We start from the raw sequence: 21,972 nt of genomic DNA, 5'->3' as shown, positions 1-21,972 counted from the left end.
CAATCATGTTGAGTTTATTGATTATGGTTTATTGTAGGAGATCGTGTTTAAATTAAGCTACAGTCAAATATAAGGAAAAATACAGGTTTCTTATACTGTGATAAGGAGATGCTTGACATTGCCACGGTTGGGAGAAATTGGAATGGCAGTGCTAATAGATTTTTGGCTGGAGATTTGAGGTGACTTTATAATAGTGCCCATGTTTAAAAATGTCCATACAGAGCAGGGGTAAGCAAAGTACATGAGCCCCCTTTTAAAGGCCTTTTAGCGGTCTAGAGCAGACAGTAATTTAAATCTGAGATACATTTAAACACCAAGATTATGCAGGCTTCAAAAGTGATTTGGAAAAATTAATTTGACTTGTGTCAGCACAGCCTTTCACACGTGTCTTCCTGCAAAAGCCTGAGAAAAGATGTTTCTGCTTTAAGAGTCTCTACTTAAAGAGGCACTTAAGTGATTCATAGCACAAAGGTTACTTCAGGTTCCCCGAAGAAAGGCCAGACGCTTTCATGAAGACTTCATACGAGGTCCGGAAACATTTCTTCGAAATCATTTTTAAGGTCTGTCCAATCCTACTTTATATCAACAAAATCTCTCTCAAGCCGAGATTTGCTCCTGTGGACTACATAAAGACACCTTTGTGATCTTCTTGACAATCGCATGAAAAATGACTAGCCACTGCTATGTTCTAGGGCAGGGCTCTGCAACCTTGGCAACTTTAAGCCTGGCGGACTTCAACTCCCAGAATTCCCCAGCCAGCCAGAGTTGAAGTCCGCCAGGCTTAAAGTTGCCAAGGTTGGAGACCCCTGTTCTAGGGTGTTTTTTCAACTACCCCTACAAGCCTAGTTTTTTTTTTTCTGATAGACCCCCCGCCTCCATCCCAATACTAACCAGATCTTAATCCAGATCCTGCTTAGCTTTTTTTTTTTTTTTGCAGTCAACTAAGGCTGGGTAACTGCTGCCACCTTCTGTGATTTCCTTTACATAGCATTAAAAAAAATGCATGAGCATCTCACCCACACTAAAATCTAGAGGGAGAAAAACATGAAAATCCCTACTGCAGTCTTCAGCCCACTCAAAAAACATTAAGCTCAATCTCTCGGGCTCTCAAAGTTTGCCTCCCGTTGACTGGGGCATCCTTCATCACCTTTGAGGGCCCTAGAGAGCATCCTTCATATTCCCTGCCCCAACATTTCATATTTCCTGCCCCCTTCCCCCTTCTATCTATTTCTAGCTAAACCTCACTTCTCTGTCTGCTACTCTCTGCCTTTTTGTAATCCAGTCACCGAAAAACTCCTGCTGCGTGGATGCGTTTTGTTTTCATTCTCCCTTCTACTCTATGGTGCCGCCCTTTCTCCAGCCGAGGGGTGAAATCTCTCCGAAATGAGAGATTTTTCAAGGACAGGGCAATCCATTTGGCCTGTCATTAGCCCCCACTGTTGATACATCATCTGGCACCAGATTTATTTAGGCAAGGGAAAAATTAGATGGAAGCCTTATTAGTAAAAGGAAAGGTTGGGGAAGGGTGATGATTTCTCATTCAGCAGTTGAGGCCATGAAAAATCCTTTTGAGGGCCCGGCAGTGGATTATGAAACACGCTGAGCTGTCACTGAAAACGGCAGCCCCGTTGCAAGATTGATCTTTCCTGTAACATGTAGCGCAGTTGATGTGATTGTTTTGTCATCGTCCTGTTGTGCTTCCGTTCCTCCAGCATAGAACATAAGGCTTCCATAAGGAAATGCCTTGAACTGGTCTGTGTTTTTCAGCAGCGGTCCCTAAAACTGGAAGAAATACGTAACTAGAAGAAAGGGGGAATGAGAGTTTCTCTAAATGTGCGAGTAAAAGCAGAGGTAGTCCTCAACTAAACTGAGTCTCCAGTAGTGTTGGGCCATGCTGGCTGGGAATCCTGGGAACTGTAATACTTGTGCCTCTGAAGGACGCTGGATAAGGAAAGCTCTAAGTTCAAAGAGGGGACTCAACGCAAAGCTTCTTGTTTTACTGGCTTCTTTTGTGTTGCTGTTAACAGGCTGTTTTTGTTTTGTCCCCAAGAAATGTGTGTGCACTTCCCATTTCCTTCAAAAGACACTCATGTGTTAATGATGTGCTCCTCTGGTTTCGGTGGAAAGATTAAGTGCTGTTTGTTGTTTTCCTGTCAGTGTCTTTCATGCATTACAATAGGACTGATTAATTGGAAGTGAAACATTACAGACGAAGCGCCTGGCTGAGCTTGATGCAGCACACGGAGAACTGGCCAGAACTACGTGACCTAACCTATCTTTTGCTTTGGCTAGGCTGTTGACATAAGTGCTCTCTCTCTGCACAGAACAGGTAGGATCATTGTGTTACGAGAGAAATACAATGGGTGGAACAAGTTGCAGGAAGGGCATTCAGATGAGAATCAAATCCACTTTTGTTGTTCCCTTCTGAAAGAACTTCTGTGAAAAGTTGAAAACTGGAAGAAATACGTTAACTAGAAGAAAGGGGGAATGAGAGTTTCTCTAAACATGCGAGTAAAGCAGATCCCATGTCAGGCTTCCAAGTAATACATCCCTAGCAAATAGAACTCTGAGGCAGGTAGATTCCTCAGAGAATAGTTTTATTGGATACATCATATTGGCACATTCTGGTTGGATATATCACATTGGCACAGAAAACCGACTCTGAATGTTCCCATGGTTTTCACCTAATTGAAAGTTTTTCCTCTTCCCCAATCAATCAGTCACATGGTCCAATCGAGGAGTTGTCCGGTTGTTTGGTAGCTTCACCCTTCCTCTCTCCGACTACCTGTGGGAATGTCCTTGGTCCCCAGGAGAAAGTATTTTGTTTTGGCTACCAAACCCCAGCTATCTCTATTCCCCCCCTCCCTATCCCTCCAGTGCGGCAACACTGAAGCCTCAAAATGGCCACGGTCAGGTCAGCTTCAGGGTTGACACCCCAAAAGTGTCATAAGAGTGAAAGAGCACTTGCTGATTAACCATGTTCTATTTGTTATAAGGGGTTTTGTTGACAGCTTGGGTTGGCCCTTTGCAGGCCTTCTGACTTCCTTGTGTAGAAGCCATCTTCAAGGCAAGCTGCAGGCTTATTAGAACTGGTTGAATAAGATAAATGGCCTCCTTTATATAAATATACAGAACTATCCATCTCAAACTGAAGAATTTTGGAAGATTCTTGAAAGGCTATCTTGTCCAGTCCCTGAAGATTAGTGCAGAATAGGGCTGTGCTTTGGGATTTAAAGGTGAGAGGATGATCCTGGGGAAAGATGTACTGTATTTTTCGGAGTATAAGACACACACTTTTTCTCCAAAAAAGAGGGTGAAAATCTGGGTGTGTCTTATTCTCCGAATGTAGCCCTGCCCAGCTTCTCAAATGGAGGTTTCAGAGGCTGAAAAAAGCATCAGAAAAGAAGCTTCAGAAAAGAAGCCCCCCAAACAGAGTTTCAGAAAAGAAGCCCCCAAACAGAGCTTCAGAGCCTTTTTTTCTGAAGCTGTTTCAGAAGTTTCAAAGACAGGAAAAAAAAGGAAAAAAAAAAAAAAGCAAGGCACAGAGCTCACAACCAAGGAACCTGTTGCTAAAATTTACCTCTGGGAACAGCTGATTGGGGGTATTCCGGGAGGCCGATCCACCTGCCAATCAGATTTTTTCTTATTTTCCTCCCCAAAAACTAAGGTGCATCTTATACTCCGAAAAATACGGTATTTAGTTTCAAAGAGTTGTAGGCAAGAGCTAAAAGCACTTACATGTTCTGAAGTGCCTTTTAGCTCTTGAGACCAAAGCACTGCACAGCACTAATGCAGAACTTAAAATTCCTGCTTTGCTGTTATACAACCAGCCAATCTCTGTCTAAAGACCTCCAGGGAAAAGAGAGCATACCATTTCCAAGTCGATTCCATTGTCAAATGGCTTTCCAAAGTCCCCCACCCCAGTTGAATTCTGCTTCCTGTCTTAACATTCAGTTGAAATCACTCCTAATCTTTGCTTTCACCTTTGCTGTATAGTACAGCAGAAGACCAGCCTGCTCCATATTTTTTTTTATTATTAATAACATAAAATACAAAAGTGTAAAAGAAAGTAGTAGGAAAGATAGGGGAGGGAAAAGTGTAGGAAAAAGGGGAAAAAGAAAGAATAAGCATTGACTTTGACTTCCTTTGGTACAATAGGATAAGATAGTAACATCAAACCTCAACTTTTTACTTTTACATAGTGGTATAAACTAGCCATTTCTATAACAACAGACCTATCTAATCGGTATAACCCAAAATCAAAGTTTCATTTTTTTCCACCTCGAGCACAAAGTCCAGAAGTGGTTTCCAAATAGAAACAAAACTAATTGTATTTTTTTCTTTAATCAAGAATTAATTAAGCAATCAGTTTAGCCATCTCTGCTAATTCCATCAACCTTTGCAGCCATTCATTCATTGTGAGGATCGAAGTGTCCTTCCATTTTTAAGCATAAAGTAATCTTGCTGCCATCAACAAATATAGCATCAAAGTTCCAATTTTCCCCCCCCAAGTCTTTTTCCATTAAACCCAAAATAAAAGTTTCTGGTTCTATCTTTATATTCATATCTTTATATTTTATCTTTAGATTTATCTTTATATTTGAGAATCTTCTATATTAGGATGTAAATTCGTACTCCAATATTTCTTTGCTTTGTCACATGTCCACCATAAGTGATAAAAGGTTCCTTCTTTCCTTTTGCATTTCCAACATTCATCTGAAATATCTTTATACATTCTTGACAACTTATCTGGTGTTAAATACCAATGATACATCATCTTGTGGAAATTTTTCTTTAAATTATAATTTAGTGTAAATTTTAAACCTTTTGTCCAGTGGTGGGTTTCTACCAGTTTGCCCCAGTTCGCGTGAACCGGTAGTGGTGGCGGTGGGAGGCTCCGCCCACCCACCCAGACATCATCACGGACACTCTGCACATGCGCAGAAGGTTCTGCCCATGCGCAGAAACGCTGCGCACGAGCGAAGCAAGCAAGCAGGCATGCGTTCTCACAGTTCTGAACCGGTAGTGAAGGTAAATGGAACCCACTACTGGTTTTGTCCACATATTCTCCCATTGTTCAAGCATTACATTATATCCAGTGATGGGATTCAGCCAGTTCTCATCACTTCGGGAGAACCGGTTGTTAACTTTCTGAGCAGTTTGGCAAACTGGTTTTTGGAAGTAATCATTAGGGCAGAGAACCGGTTGTTAAATTACTTGAATCCCACCACTGATTATATCCAAAGTTCCTTGCCCACTGAATCATGCAGTGCTTTACATATTCATGTCCCAAATTCAAATTCAACAACAATTTATAGACTAGCAATAATATGTTCATCACTACCACACAGTAGGATTTCCAAGCCGTTTTTCACAAAATCAAACCCATAACTCTTTTTTGTCTGATTTAAATCTTTCTTTCAATTGTAAATATGTAAACCAATGGCAGGCAATGGCAGGCTTCTGATTCTAACTCCTCTTTGGACTTAAGGATAGGATCACCAAAGTTAAAAGATATTATTTGATCATAAGTCCACCAGTCTGATTTCACCACCATTTCTTTTCTAAAAAAAAAAAAAAAAAAAAAAAAAGCTTCCTGGGGCGACACCCACAGAAGCATCTTTACAGAAAACCTTGTTTTATATTTATTCCATACTTTTAGAATGGCACGCCTAACAAAATGGCTATTAAAATCAACATTTGCTTTAACCTTGTCATACCATAGATAGCCATATCATCTAAATCTTAATTCATAATCCTCAACCTGTTCCATCTTCTGTGTGGGTTGTTCATATCTTCCACAATGTCTGTCAATGCCTGTGTGGGTCTGTCACATTCCTTGTGGGCAGGAGTGAAATCCAGCAGGTTCTGACAGGTTCTGGAGAACCGGTAGTGGAAATTTTGAGTAGTTTGGAGAATCGGCAAATACCACCACCTCTGGCTGGCCCCAGAGTGGGGTGGGAATGGAGATTTTGCAGTATCCTTCCCCTGCCATGCTCCCCAAGCCACACCACACCACGCCCACCAAGCCACGCCCGCAGAACCGGTAGTAAAAAAATTTGGATTTCACCACTGCTTGTGGGATGAAATCCATTCGCGGGGGTGAGTGGCTGGGAAGGAGTCAGCATCCTTTTTACCATTTTCAGTTGATTGATCTCAGAGTCTCAGCAGTGGATGGAGAAGGCCCAACATTCTTCTTGGTTGAGGGCAACTCGGGAGGAGAAAAGGAGGCTTGTTAGATTATATTATATTAGAAGATTAGAATTCTTTATTGGCCAAGTGTGATTGGACACACAAGGAATATGTCTTTGGTGCATATGCTCTCAGTGTACATAAAAAGAAAAGATACATTCATCAAGAATCATAAGATACAATGCTTAAGTCTGGCATAGGGTACAAATAAGCAATCAAATCATACTAGGAAACAATCAATATAAATCGTAAGGATACCAGCAACAAGTTACAGTCATACAGTCATAAGTGGGAGGAGATGGGTGATAGGAACAGTGAGAAGATTAATAGTAATGCAGATTTAGTGAATAGTTTGACAGTGTTGAGGGAATTATTTCTTTAGCAGAGTGAGGGCGTTCGGGAAAAAACTTTTCTTGTGTCTAGTTGTTCTGGTGTGCAGTGCTCTATAGCATTGTTTTGTTTGTAGGCAAGATACCTGGGTTTATTTATTTTCTATCTATGTTGCTGCGCTCAGGATCAAAAAGGGAATTCCTTACATGCTTATTCATTTTGTTATATTTTCTTCCTGATGTTTGTTGAAGGGGCTCAGTATAGTATTCTAAATCCCTTATCCTGCGAGTAAGATAGGTTGAAAGGGAGATGAGAGCGGCTGGTTGATGATCACCCAATAAGTTTTGTGGTTGGCACTGGGTTTCTTTTGCCTTATTTTCATCTTCTAATGGTATTTAACATATCGTCTGATGGTGGATGCTGTTACTCTGCGTCCAGTGGTATATTAACCTCTTTCCCAAAATGTAGTGTTTTTCCATCAGAAACCTTCCCTTCCCTTTGGGTGTGAAAAGAAAGCAAAGTGTTTTCTAAGAGAACATTGCATTTCTTTCTTCTTTTTTTTTTTTAAAGTCATTTTTGATGTAATTGATGGTTGAAGAGGTTGCAAGTTCTAGAAAGGTGACTAGTCCTGTCCACTTTCCTTGAGATTATCCTCTCACTGCAGTGCCAAATCTCTGGAATATGATTTCTTGCTGGTTGGCTCTTTCTTGAGGAGGTGGGATTGCGATGAGAGATGCTCTATGGCAGGAGGTGAGCCAAGGAAAGAAGTTTTACCTAGTCTACTTATTCCCTTCCTCTTCATTTTTTTTTCTCTCGATTTGCAGGTTGCGGTATATGGTGAAACAGCTGGAGACAGGAGAGGTGAATCTTGTGGAGCTGAAGAAGAATTTGGAATATACAGCTTCTTTGCTTGAAGCAGTTTATATTGATGAGACCAGGTGAGGATGGAAGGGTTGGGAAGCCTTGTTGAGTGTCTGTCTGGTCCAATACGATTCCCCCTCCTTCCCCAAAGTCAAAATGAGTGCCCCTGGATAAGCTGCCCATCTCCCAAACCGAGCACCGTCCACGCTTAGGGACTTCACATCCCTGAGAATTGCTGAAAATTCGGCAAGTTGGTCCATACATCTGAAGAGCATCCAGTATGAGGAAAGCTGGGATAAACTGAATTATGGGAAGTTCTTAGAGCAACAGCACCGTTTTGGCAGTAATTTGAAGATGGTGGTTGGTGTCATGGTTTGGATGTTGGCAGAAAATCTGCTGAGTTTTACCAGCCTTATTGAGTGGACCTTGCTGTGAATTTCAGTTCATGTTTCAGTTCACTAAGAAGGGATGTGGTTCCCCCTAGTGGCAGCCTGACATATAAAGAATTCATCAGCCTTGAGTGCACTGAATCCAGAGAGTGAGTCAAGTACTGTATACGCTGTTATCTAAATCAGGGGTCCTCCAGGCTGGGGGCCGGTATCAGTCCGCAGCCTGTTAGGAACCGATCCGCACAAGTGGCGGGTGAGCAGGTGAAGCTTAATGGGCATGTATAGGATCTAGATTGCATAGGAAACTCCCCCCCCTCCCATCCGTGGAAAAATTGTTTTCCACAAAATCAGTCCCCAGTGCCAGAAAAGTTGGGGATTGCTGACCTAAATTACAAACTCATTCTTCAGTGAAGTTGTAGAAAATACTTTCTCCCAGACACTAAGAGAAGTCTCAGTTAGGACACATTGGAAGAAACCTCACCTCTATCCAAGATCCAGAGAAGCACTAATGGCATTTCCTTATTGCTGAGTTGCTCTCCATCCATTCTTAAGTTGTCAGAAAACAATACTACCTGTGAAATTTGTTGTCCCCATTATTGATCCCTATTGGGCTATTATTCTAATTGTTTTTAGTTTCTATCAGTCATCTGACTTCCCTCCAAAGTAATGCTTGAAAACCTACAGCTTTACTCACCTTGAAGCTGCTCTTGCACTTTCAGAATAAGGGGAAACATACCACTTTAGTACTGGTGCAGCTAAAATCCTCCCTTTGGAGACTAGGATGCCCCCAACCCTGTTAGCCGTTTTGTAAGGCCTTAAAAACCTGGCTATGTTCCCGAGCCTGGGTTGTTGAATGCATCAAGGGCCTCATTTCCTGTCTATATTGGTAACAGGCCAAATATCTTGTGTATTTTGAATTGGATGGTTTAATGTTTCCTACTGGTTTTATTGTTTTTATTGTTTTAAAATGTTTTTCAAATTTTTAATTGTAAGACATGTTCTGAATTGTAAGCTACCCAGAGTCATTTACTGAGATGGGTAGCTATAGAAAATGAATGAATGGATAAATGAACAAATAAGTATGACTTAAGGTCATCTAATTGGGGATGTGGTGGCTCAGTGGCTAAGACGCTGAGTTTGTCGATCGAAAGGTCGGCAGTTTTTTGTTTTTTTTAAAATTTGATTTATATGCCGCCCTTCTCCGGAGACTCAGGGCGGCTTACAATGCGTTAAGCAATAGCCTTCATACTTTTGTATATTTATACAAAGTCAGCTTATTGCCCCCACAAACTGGGTCCTCAATTTACCTACCTTAGAAAGGATGGAAGCCTGAGTCAACCTTGAGCCTGGTGAGATTTGAACTTGCAGTAATTGCAGACAGCTGGTGTTAATCACAATGCTATTAGTCTGCTGAGCCACCAGGCCTGTTCAGCGATTCGAATCCCTAGTGCCACGTAATAACGGGGTGAGCTCCCGTTACTTGTCCCAGCTTCTGCCAACCTAGCAGTTCAAAAGCACATAAAAAATGCAAGTAGAAGAAATAGGGACCACCTTTGGTGGGAAGGTAACAGCGTTCCGTGCGCCTTTGGCGTTTAGTCATGCCGGCCACAGGACCACGGAGACGTCTTCGGACAGCGCTGGCTCTTCGGCTTTGAAACGGAGATGAGCACCGCCCCCTAGAGTCAGGAACGATTAGTACATATGTGCGAGGGGAACCTTTACCTTTAAGGTCATCTAACTCATAGGCTAGTATAGGCAATGTTATGAAGACTTGGTTTAAACATCTCATCATTTTATTTTTCAGAATTCTTTTTAATATTTAAAAGATGATCCATCAGTGTTGAAAACCCGGCTAAGTGCCAGTGTCTTGTTTGGTGGGCACTTTATTTATTTATTTATTTCGGGGTGGGGGTGGCAATGTAATTGCACTTTTTGTCTGCTATTGTGATGGACATTGCCTTGAATTGCTTATCATCTGTCCTTCCTCTCCCCACTGGCACCATTCCTGTTTCAGGAAGATTCTGGACACGGAAGATGAACTCCAAGAGATCAAATCTGATGCTGTACCTTCTGAAGTGCGAGACTGGCTGGCCTCCACTTTCACCCAGCAGACCCGGGCCAAGGGGCGCCGTTCAGAGGAGAAACCCAAGTTTCGCAGCATTGTGCATGCTGTTCAAGCTGGCATCTTTGTGGAAAGGTTTGGCTCTTCTTGCCGCTCCCTGGGATTAGAGCAGAATAGGGTGTGAGGGACGAGGGATAATACTTGTGGGATTGAATAAGGAATGTTTCACATGGGATGACAGCAAGGGTGGGTTCTAATTTTTTTTACTACCGGTTCTGTGGGCGTGGCTTATTTTGTGGGTGTGGCTTGGAGGTCATGTGACTAGGTGGGCGTGGCTAGCTGGTCAGAGTCATTTCTGGAAGGTCCTCGCACTTACGACCAGTCCTCACACTTACGACCCGACTCATTTGTTTCCTTTTAACACTGATCAGCTGTAGGACGGCCCTTTGAAGCCCCGCGGCAAGAGTTTTTTTCCCTCTAGTCATCAGCTGGGACTCAGGAGGCAGCAATAGATTGGGGGTGGGACCAAATAAAAGGTAAGAATAACGTGGGGGAGTGGGGGGGTGGGAGGGCGGGGGGGGAGAACCGGTTCGGTGACGTCATATCGTCACCACTACCGGCTCGGCCGAACCGGACCGAACCGAGAGGAACCCACCACTGGATGACAGAGGAAAGACAATATTTTGTCCTAAGATAGCTTTTCCCAGCTGAGAACCCCATCTCTGATTTCTTGTCCTGCAGCTTACCAGGCCTCCTATTGGCATGGTTAGGCATGCTGGTGTTGTGACCGAGGCCCATGTAGTGATTACCAAACACAATTCAGTCCTGAACAAACTTATTTTATTAAAACAGCTGAGAATTAATTCATTCTCAGCTTAGTCCAAAACAAATTCTTCATAACCAGTCTTATACGGCCTTATCACCAACCTTTGATGTCTTTGGCAACCTGCTAAAACCCCACAAAGTTCAAAAGATGCTGACAAGAAGCACTGGAATCAACGTTGCTTTTCTACAAAGAACCCAATGGCTCGTTGCTGCTCTTTTAAGCCTTATGGGAGCGGCCGATCATCTTCTGGCCTTACTCCTGAGTAGTCCTTTTTGCTTCAGCTGCTCTTGCCTTCTGGCAGCTCTTTGCATGCGTGCACTAGGAACAGGCTCCTCCTGTTCCTCTGCCTCTCTGCTGTCTGTCTCTGGAGGCTCCCAGATGGGCCCGGTCCCATCTCTGCCTCTGACGCAGAGCCCTCGTCCGGGCCTTCCCCGACTCCAGGACTGGCCCATTGTCCTCCCCAGCCTCCTCACTATCCAACTCCGCTGCCTGGTCTGCAGGCTGCTGGCGAACCACAACAGCTGGTTAGGGATGATGGTTGTGTAGCCTCATTAGGAGGGCATCAGGTTGGAGCAAAGAGGGTCAAATGGACAACCTGGATCTGACTTAGTTCTGGGGAATCTGAGCAGGGAGGAATGTATCTTAGTTCTAGTTTAGGAAAAGAGATAATGAAAAGGAGCGAGAGGAAAGGAGGAAATAGATAAAAATGCATATAATAGTATTGAAAATTGAAAATTATTACACAGGTAGTCCTCAACTTACAATAGTTCGTTTAGTGACCGTTCAAAGTTATAACGGCACTGAAAAATGTGACTTATGACCATTTTTCATAGTTACGACCTTTGCAGCATCCCCAGGATCAACTGATCCAAATTCAGACTCTTGGCAACTGGTTCATATTTATGACCCTTGCTGTATCCTAAGGTCACCTGATCCACCTTTTGCGACCTTCTGACAAGCAAAGTCGATGGGGAAACCAGATTCCCCTAACAGCCAGGTTGCTAACCTATCAACTGCAGTGATTTACTTAACAACCGTGGCAGGAAAAATCGTAAAATGGGGGCAAAACCCACTTTAAAAATGTCTCACTTAACAACAGAAATGTTGGCCTCGATTGTGGTCGGTAAATCAAGGACTACCTGTATTATGAAATATAGTAAATTAGAGTGAGTCTCATGAGTCTGGGGAATTTGTCTGGAATGCTACTGGGCTATTGATTCTTAGTATCTCTGGAGAAGAGGCTCCAGTTCGGCATGCCTGAAATTTATTGCCTTGCCTGGAGAAAGCTGAATGCTTCTTGCATGCTTGATGGGATTTGGAAGCTATTTCTAATTGCAAAATGAGCCAGATCTCCCAGGGACTGTCTGACTGTGTCCTCTACTGCACAGGATGTTCCGTCGAACGTACACAGCTGTGGGACCCAATTATTCTCAATCGGTCATCAATTGTCTGAAGGTAACAACACTTTACCTTTTTAACAACACTATGCTACCTGTGTAAGTCTCTGTTGGGTGTAATGAGCCTTACACTCTGGTAATAATTCCTAATTTTTGCATCGGTGGTTTCTCCTGCTTGAGAGGTAGCTTCTGTCATTTGCCCCACCCAAATTCTGAAGGCCACTTTTGCCCATCACCTCAAGCCATTCATGGGGGTCAATATTTTTGAGTCACACAATAGCTTTTCGAGCTATTCTCTGCTATCGGCTCTATAAAAAGGAAACTGGAGGCAAAGCTTTCCCGAAACTCTTAGTTCTAACCAGTCGTCAAGGCAGATATTAGATATTTTGGTCGGGAGAAAGAGGGTCAAGGCAGTCCTTCCCTAGAAGTTCTTTAAATATCTTTAATGATGCAAGTAGTTACTTTAGTTTGGCAAGTTTTCTGCCTATAGGTGAAGAACCATAAATTGCCTAGAAGTAATTCTGTGTGTCTCTCTTGGTTTGTGGAGCGTGACAGTATGTAAAAATTAAGTGTATTATGGGTCTATAATGTGTGTGTAAGGATGGATGTGTGTAAGGGACGCAGTGGCTCAGTGGCTAAGACATTGAGCTTGTCGATTGAAAGGTTGGCAGTTCAGCGATTCGAATCCCTAGTGCCACATAACAGAGTGAGCTCCCGTTGCTTTTCCCAGCTTCTGCCAACCTAGCAGTCCGAAAGCACGTAAAAAATGTAAGTAGAAAAATAGGGACCACCTTTGGTGGGAAGGTAACAGCGTTCCGTGCGCCTTTGGCATTTAGTCACGCCAGCCACGTGACCATGGAGATGTCTTAGGACAGCGCTGGCTCTTCGGCTTTGAAATGGAGATGAGCACCGCCCCCTAGAGTCAAGAACGACTAGCACATATGTGCGAGGGGAACCTTTACCTTTACTTTTAAGGGTGGATGAATGGATGGACAGACAGATAGATAGACCTATTTGTTAGTGAAATGATTAATACCTAGAAATGGATTTCTTGGTTCACATTAAGTTCAATCTAATAGCCCTTTTTTTAAAAAAAAACAAAACCAAAAATATCCTTTTCTTTTGGAGCCTTATTCCAATGTTCCCCCTTCCTACACCAGAGTAGTTTCAGCAGATTTGACCCTCCTCTCCTGTTCCATCTCTCCACTCTATCTCTGTTTTCCTTCCTAGACTCTTGACCTCTGGTTTTTCGATGTCTTTGCACTGAACAGGGTGAGCGAAGACCATGCCTTGCGCACAATTGTCTTTGAACTGCTCACCCGCCACAATCTCAACAGCCGCTTCAAGGTAAGCAACGAATGGGTCTGAGCACATCCAGGTAATCGTTGTATGCCTACAGATTAAATCGGCATTCCAAATTGTGAGAAGTTAGGGAGGGCGGCATTATAATGCTGCTTTTAAAGTAGAAGAGAGGGTACACTTTTTTGGGGCGAGGGTCCTATTTTTATAGGGGTGATCAGTTGGGGAGGGTCTGCAGGCGAAAGGCTGAAGCCAGAGTGGTCTGTGATCAGATCCAGAGTCAGAAGTGGGTGGGGTCCTTTTTCTTCTTTCCCCTCTTCCCCCCCCCCAACCTGAGCATTTAACAGAATAATAGAATTGGAAGGGACCTTGGAGGTCTTCTAGTCCAACCCCTGCTCAGGCAGGGAACCCTACACCAGTTCAGATAAATGGTTGTCCAATCTCTTCTTGGAAAACCTCTAGTGATGGTGCACTTTGGGTAAAATAGGTTGAGATATTGCCCCTTCGTCTTTTACTTTGCCAAACTTCCAACAGAGTCAAAAAGACTCTCTTGAATCACATATGGCCCTTGCTGATCTCCCCAGAAGTGATTTGTAGGAAGTAGATTTCATCCCACTTAGCTTTTCTGGTTGTTTGTTTTTTTAATATCAGCCAAAGTGGGCCAGATGCTTCAACTTGAAAGGACACTAGCAAAGTAATCATAGTAATTTCTCACATTAAAACACAACAGGAGTTTAATATGTTGTTTAGATTACCAGGGCTTCTTTTGAGGGGGAAGGTTACAATAATGGAAACCTAGTTGATGTTTATACCTGAAAACTCATCATCCTTCATGGGCAAAACCAGTGGCATAAAATTATGGGAGTGATACTGTGTTTCCCCGAAAATAAGACTCTGTCTTGTATTTTTTTGAACCCTGAAATAAGCGCTTGGCCTTATTGCCATGCGCTCAAAAGCCCGATTGGGCTTATTATCAGGGGATGTCTTATTTTTGGGGGAAACAGGTAGTTTATATTGGCTGTTTTTAGGATTTCTTATTGTTACATGTTTTTATTCTGTGCGCCGCCCCGAGTCCTACGGGAGAAGGGCGGCATATAAATTTAAATAAATAAATAAATAAATAAATAAATAAATAATAGTCCTAAACCTCAGCAGGAGACCAGCTGCTTCTCCTGAGTGAATAGTTCAACATTTTCCAGATGAGATGTTGCTTTGATGAGAGAAGATGCAGATATTCATGATAAGGCTACAGTCGTCTAGCTCTACCTTTAAAACTTTTATTTTTAATAAATGCTGATCCATAATTTGACTTGCCAGTATGTACCCCCTAGGTCACTCTGGCTTTTTCAACAAACCATTATGAGAACAAACTGTGACTGATTGCGATCCCAATCACTAGTTGCTGGCTGGAGAATTCTGATAATTGAATGACACACATCTTAAACTTGCCAAGTTTGAAAAACACAGCAGTAGATCATATATTGTATACTAATACGAGAATCCCAATCTGCACAGAAGCCAAGGTATGAAAAGGGTTTTTGTGCTCAGTCTCCAGCATCTCCAAATTGGACTGGGAAAAACTCCTGTCTGGAATTCTGGAGATCTACCACTACTTACGCAGTTTACATTTCAGACCTGTTAGACTACAACCCCCATCATCTCAAGACAGACTTTCCATGCTGGCTGAGGAGTTATAATCCCTCATAATTGGAAGACATGCTTGGAAAGACTAATACAGGTGGCACCAAACTAGATAGCAATAGCACTTTGACTTATATACCGCTTCACAGTGCTTTACAGCCCTCTCTAAGCGGTTTACAGAGTCAGCCTATCCCCCCCCCCCAAAAAAAATCTGGGTCCTCATTTTACTGACTTCAGAAGGGTGGAAAGCTGAGTCAACCTTGAGCTGGTGAAGATCGAACTGCTGGCAGTTGGCAGAATTAGCCTGCAATACTGCATTCTAACCGCTGCGCCACCACGGCTCTTCAGATGGAGCAACTATCAGACTCAATAGAACACAGCTAGGCTTGCAACTGTTTTGAGATCTTGCCTAAGGTCACTTTGTCTTTGTTGTTTTTCAGATCCCCACGGTGTACCTCATGACTTTCCTGGATGCACTGGAGGCTGGTTATGGGAAATATAAGAACCCTTATCACAATCAGATACATGCTGCTGATGTTACCCAGACTGTACATTGCTTCCTGCTTCGCACGGGCATGGTGGTAAGGCTAACCTGTAGACTGAGTGCTTCAGAAAATGTCCCCATTTGTCCACCCTCCAGCTGGGAAGTGTTGATATTACATGCTTAAAAAATTAATTCTGCTTTTTGGGGTCTGAAGAAACTTTCAAATCTTGGGTTTTAGTGCCTACATTTCTGCTGGGTTGATATGAATTACTGTACCTTAGAGATGGGATTCACTTACCTTCCCTGCTGGTTCGCAAATGTGAGTGCGCAGTAGTCACGTATTAAGTTTGAGCAGGTAGGCGGAGCCTCCTGCAGTTGCCCCTACCGGTTTGCGCAATCCGGACAGAACCGGCTGAATCCCACCACTGCTGTACCTAGGACAAATATCAGGAATCCGACCTACATGCTGTTTTGCTCCCTAATTATTCTTGATCAAAGAATAATTCGCATACGCGAAAACAAACAACAACAGTGCCCCCCCCCCAGTTTAGCACTAAGCCAGGAATTGGGAAAACTGTTCGCAATCAGCAGATGTCTGCTAAGTGAGGTGTGTGTCCCCCACCCCATTAATGCCCAAATAGGGCATTAAGCAAAAAGTCTACAGGTCAGGGGTGAAATCTAAAATTTGTTACTACCGATTCTGTGGGCATGTCTTGGTGGTGGTGGTGAGGTAATGTGACTGGGTGGGCGTGGCCAACTTTTTTTTTTTTTTTTTTTACTTTTAAAAGCATTTTTTTCTGCATTTTTTCCTTAAGAGGTTGCAGAAACAAATGCTTTTAGAAGCCTCTGACGATCAGTCAACTCAGCTGGGATCGCCAGAGGCTTTTAAAGGCATTTTTTTTCCCTACAACCTCTTCGGCTGAAGAGGTCGTAGAAAAAATGCTTTTAAAAGCCTCTGATGTTCCCAGCTGAGCCGCGCAATCATCAGAGGCTTTTTTTTTTTTTACTTTTAAAAGCATTTTTTCAGCCGAAGAGGTTGTAGAAAAAAATGCTTTTAAAAGTTAAAAAAACCCCAGCCTCTGATGATCGCGCGGCTCAGCTGGGCATGGGGGTGGACGGACACAGGGGTTTTTGCTACCAGTTCTCCGAACCACCCGCTGCCATCACTACCGGATTGGGCAATCCGATCCGAACCGGGAGCATTTCACCTCTGCTACAGGTTATATTACAAGATGAATATGCAGTTGTAATTAAAATATAAAATCATATACATATTTGTAAATAAATAAATAAATAAAAAATAAATAAATAAATAAATAAATAAATAAATAAATAAATAAATAAATATCAAGTAAAAAAACCCAAACAAACCCTAAAGTAAATCAGGAATCTGACCTGCTAAAATGCATTCCAGCAAATAAAACATCTTGAAAATGAAATCTCTCTGAAGAGGGAAGGTCCCATGGCAGGAAGCAACATCTTCCAACTAGGGCAAGGCAGAAGGAAGTACTTTTCCCAATATATTTAAAACTAGGACAGACTTATCTGTCCGGGAAAACACAGCCATTAAGTTAGGATGCTTCTCTTCGGGCTTTGAAGGACATAGCCAGCAGTTGGCTCTGCATGAGAATGGTGCCCACTGAAAACGTTGGTAGTTGTATTCCCAGCACACCTAGAAGTGGTGTGAGAGGTTGCAGGAACTGGGTATGTCTAGTTTAATGAAAGGAAGGACTAGGGGTGACATGATAGCAGTGTTCCAATATCTCTGGGGCTGCCATAAAGAAGAGAGAGTCAACCTATTCCTCAAAATGCCTGAAAGCAGGACAAGAAGCAACGGATGGAAACTAATCAAGGAGAGAAGCAACCTAGAACTAAGGAAGAATTTCCTGATAGTGAGAACAATTCATTAGTGGAATGGCTTGCCTTTGGAAGTTGTGGGAGCTCCATTACTGGAGGTTTTTAAGAAGATGTTGGGTAACCATTTGTCTGAAGTGGTGTAGGGTTTCCTGCCTGAGCAGGGGGTTGGACTAGAAGACCTCCAAGATCCCTTCCAACTTTGTTATTCTGTTAAATATCAGAGAACAGAAATTTTCTTTGGAATGACACAAAACCATGTTTGCCGTCATCTCATCTAAGATGAGAAATGGAACATGTCCTATGTGGGAGCAAATTTATGTTTATATCTGTATATCTTATTTTGCACGTACTCAGCCACACATGTGCACCCAAGGACAGTAAGATGGGTATCTATCTGTGCCTTGTTGCTGCTTCTCCTCTTGCCATATGAAATGCAATTGTTATAGTGTCCATTTCCAGGAAAGTAGGTTTTAAGTCAAAATTTATTCCACAGATAGGACAGCAACTGATGTAGAAAGGTTATGGAATCAGGAAGTTTTGGTCATAGGGATGACCCTCAAGTGTAGAACTTGTCCTCCATTTATGGTGGCAAAGTTCTGGGGTTATTCCCAGACATCACCCTTTCACTCCCAAAGATGCTGATCATCTCTCCTGCTTCTTCTTCCTCTGCAGCACTGCCTGACAGAGATTGAGGCCCTGGCCATTATCTTTGCAGCTGCAATCCATGACTATGAGCACACGGGTACCACTAACAGCTTCCACATCCAGACCAAGTAAGTAAAGAGGTTGTATGAACGTTCCATTGTTAAACTTACACTGTTGTTTTAGAGGAAAGAAGAGTTCTGGAAGACTTTTGGAACGTACAATAACAAATAGTAAGTCAACTGTGCCTCTTTTTGCCATGCAATAAAGATAAACCGGTGTAAGCCATTGTGTATAGGTAGTCCTTGACTTACAACAGTTCATTTAGTGACAATTCCAAGTTACAATGGGATTGAAAAAAGTGACTCGTTATGACCATTTTTCACACTTATGACCGTTGCAGTATCCCTATGGTTATGTGATCAAAATTTGAGATGCTTGGCAACCGGTTCATATTTATGACCGTTGCAGTGTCCCGGGGTCACATGATCAGCTTTTGCGACCTTCTGACATGCAAAGTCAATGGGGAAGCCAGAATCACTTAACAACCAGGCTACTAACGTAACAATTTCAGTGATTTCCTCAACAACTGTGGCAAGAAAAATCTTAAAGTCACTTAACAAACGTTTCGCTTAACAACAGAAATACGGGGCTCAATGGTAGTCATAAGTCGGGGACTGCCTGTATTTGGAGTTAACCAAAATGTTGAAAAGTTCCTCAAAAAAACAACAAACCCAAGATCGTTCATTCCTGTCCTTGACATTGTGTTTGCTTTATGGTTTCCTTCCTTTTTTTCAGGTCAGATACAGCCATTTTGTATAATGACCGGTCAGTTCTGGAGAACCATCACATCAGCGCCGTCTTCCGCATGATGCAGGATGAAGAGATGAACGTACTTGTTAACCTGGCCAAGGATGAATTTGTGTGAGTCCTCATCCTCCCTTTCTCGACTGAACCATGCTACCAGGGAAAACGGGGTCATGCTTTCACTGAAATGCTTCCAGGCCTTGTAGGGTGGAGTAGGGCAGAAATCAACCAATTTACGGTCAACTTTGCGGTTAACTGGAACACGATGCCCTCTTCCTGCAAAATGCTGTGTGTTTATACATAGTTGTGAGAAAGGGCAACAATTAAGTTGAGCTTCTTCCTCTAGTTAAGCGGGCTTGGGTTTATAATCACGTTAACTGCTCCTAGGTGGGACTCCTTCTAATTGCCTTTAATCAGTTCCATCTGATATCCATTCATTTTGGGATATCTCCAGTTTGGGGTGTCATGTCTTCTCTTACATTTCCAAAGATGATCGAAGGAAATTGATCCCAGCATCTCAGAACCAGCGACTTGTACATAGCAGGGGTTGCTTAGATGGCAGCAGAAATAATTTTAATATTTTTCTTTAGGCATTATGTTTTTAGACATTTTGAAGCTAAAATGACTCAAACGTACCAAACCTTTCTAAGCAGTGCGTTTGTAGTGTTTAGATTCTAAACTTTAGAAGTTCTCAGTTGTTGTTCAGACATTTTGTGGTATGAGGGTAGGACTTCTGATCCTTGGTTTTCGTAACTGGCCTACTAGCAAAAGGTAGCAAATTGTCCTCTTGCATGATGCAGAGAACTTCCTAATGGGATTGTGCGTGCATTTCTGTACACACATAGCTGCTCAGGGCAGTGGTGGGATTCAATTTTTTTTACTACTGGTTCTGTGGGCGTGGCTTGGTGGGCATGGCAGGGGAAGGATACTATAAAATCTCCATTCCCTCCCCGCTCCAGGGGAAGGTTACTGCAAAATCCCCATTTCCTTCCGATCAGCTGGGACTCGGGAGGCAGAGAATAGATGGGGGCGGGGCCAGTCAGAGGTGGTATTTACCGGTTCTCCGAACTACTCAAAATTTCCGCTATTGGTTCTCCAGAACTGGTTAGATCTGCTGAAACCCACCTCTGGCTCAGGGAGTCTTGCAATGACTAATAAGCAGTGATGACAAGGGCTCTGGGTTCTACCAGCATTCATCCTAAAGTTGTTTGCAAGACTTGCTCTGTGGCTCTCCTACTTTTCATACCTCTTTTCATCCTTGAGAGGTTGAACGAGAGCTTCATTACCATGCCAGCACCTCTCACTTGGTTTGATTGACAGCTTCAGCCTGCACTCTATACTTCTGCCTGACACCCAGGTTTGAAACTATTTCCAGATTCAAGACAATTTACAAACCAGATGTTCTCATTTTAGGCCCATGTCTGTTGTTACAATATTCCCTCAGCCTAGCTGAGAGGGCCCATGAGGCTTGGTAAATAATGATTATGATAAGTTGTCTAATTTTCTTGAAGTCAGCTCCCCTTTCCTCTTATCATGTTTGAGAATCCACTTTTTGGTTGCTTGAGCAATAAATCTTTAGATTTGATGAAATATAAGATTTGTGGGGGAGGAGAAGAGGACGGAAGGCAGGAAACAGAGCACAAATATCCTCTCTCATGTACATTTAGTACACTCATTTTGGTGAACTTTGCATTGGAATTTATACAGATTTTCGAATTAGAATTTTCCGGGATGCATATATTTGTGTGTGTTATTTGTTTGATTCTAGGGGCATGGTGAAATTAAGCTTTTAAATTCTACTGAATTATTTTTAAACTCCACTGCTCAACCGCAAAGATGATTACTTATTAAATCCATCCCTAGGCAGAAAAAAAAATGAAATTAAAGTTGGCAGACTCCTTCTGATAAACGTATTACAACTGCGGAAGACTTGCTGGGAAGATAGGATTTCCAAAGACTTCCTGCAGCAAAGCAGTCAATGTGGAGATATATTATCTTTGGGAATACACTGAATAGACAGACAGAAAGCGTTTGTGTGTCTCTAATGGAATTTGAATCTTTCCAGCCCCCCTAGGAAAAAAGGTTAAAGACATGACTGTCATTATCAAACACAATATCAAAAGCTAAACATGGTAACAATGTTATTTGATGTTCAAACGTTTTTGATATTTGTGTCATCTTGGTGCAGAATTTTTCTTCTGGGATTGCAGAGTTTCAACTCAAATGTGATCACTCATAGTAACTGAATCAGGGGTGGGTTCTAACTGGCTTTACTACTGGTTCTCTTTGTGCGCGCGCTTCGTGCATGATCGCCTCTTCGGTCGCGCACTTTGCGCAAGCGTGTTGCGAATCTGTCCAGCTGAGATGCGGCAATCCACTCTGCCGCACTTCTCAGTTGAGCGAAAAAAGAAGAAATATAAGGTCGGAATAATGTGGGGGCAGGCGGGAGGGCCCAGCTCCCAAAGAAAGAGAACCGTTTGAAGACGTAATAGCGTCACTGCTACTGGCTCGGCCGAACCGGGCCGCACTGGGAGCAACCCACCACTGAACTGAATGGATAGATCCCCCCCACATTCCACCGGGTTTATATGCAGAATGTATTTGTGTGGGAAGTTGAAACACATAAGGAAGAATGTCTTTGATGGTGGCTGTGTTTCTTTATTTCATGGGGTGCAGGGAGCTCCGGTCACTGGTGATTGAAATGGTTCTGGCTACAGACATGTCCTGTCACTTCCAGCAAGTCAAGTCCATGAAAACTTCCCTGCAGCAGCTGGAACGGTAAATGGCAGAAGGAGGGCTGTGTGTGCACATGCATGTATTTTTAAAAAATGCTATAATGACCTCTGGATATGTAATAGAAAAAAATGGATTTGAAAGCATAAAAAGCACTGAAAGTTGGCAGATACATATTAAACCTGCAGACATTAGAAAGCTCTTTAGCTAACCTCAGGGAGTTTTCTAGTGATGATGCTGACAACTAAGTCAATTCAGGGTGAGGGTGGATAATGCTTCCTTTACAGAGATAGATGATGAGAGAGAAGGGGGGAGGGAGGGAGGGAGAGAGGGAGAGAGAGAGAGAGGGAGGTTGAGAGAGATAGATTGAGAGATGAGAGAGATACATGATAGATAGATAGATAGATAGATAGATAGATAGATAGATAGATAGATAACTAGATGAAACAGAT

The 21,972-nt window shown here is 42.7% G+C and overlaps 1 protein-coding gene across 4 annotated transcripts in view; it reads left to right on the top strand.

Annotated features, from left to right (window-relative positions):
- Positions 1-21,972, top strand: part of PDE1B (phosphodiesterase 1B) — a 156,237-nt gene that overhangs the window by 122,452 nt on the left and 11,813 nt on the right. For all 4 annotated transcript variants that reach the window (XM_034419295.3, XM_034419298.3, XM_034419297.3 and 1 more), the window contains 8 exons: positions 7,347-7,460; positions 9,787-9,969; positions 12,049-12,115; positions 13,288-13,404; positions 15,438-15,578; positions 18,011-18,111; positions 18,779-18,904; positions 21,464-21,565. In XM_034419295.3, coding sequence (XP_034275186.1) covers positions 7,347-7,460; positions 9,787-9,969; positions 12,049-12,115; positions 13,288-13,404; positions 15,438-15,578; positions 18,011-18,111; positions 18,779-18,904; positions 21,464-21,565 — 951 coding nt within the window. The remainder of the gene's footprint in view (positions 1-7,346; positions 7,461-9,786; positions 9,970-12,048; positions 12,116-13,287; positions 13,405-15,437; positions 15,579-18,010; positions 18,112-18,778; positions 18,905-21,463; positions 21,566-21,972) is intronic.

The sequence above is a fragment of the Pantherophis guttatus genome, chromosome 2 (genome assembly GCF_059756535.1).
Source record: "Pantherophis guttatus breed Tessera chromosome 2, ASM5975653v1, whole genome shotgun sequence".
Classification (NCBI taxonomy): Eukaryota; Metazoa; Chordata; class Lepidosauria; order Squamata; family Colubridae; genus Pantherophis; species Pantherophis guttatus.
This window is presented reverse-complemented; position numbering and strand designations above follow the sequence as displayed.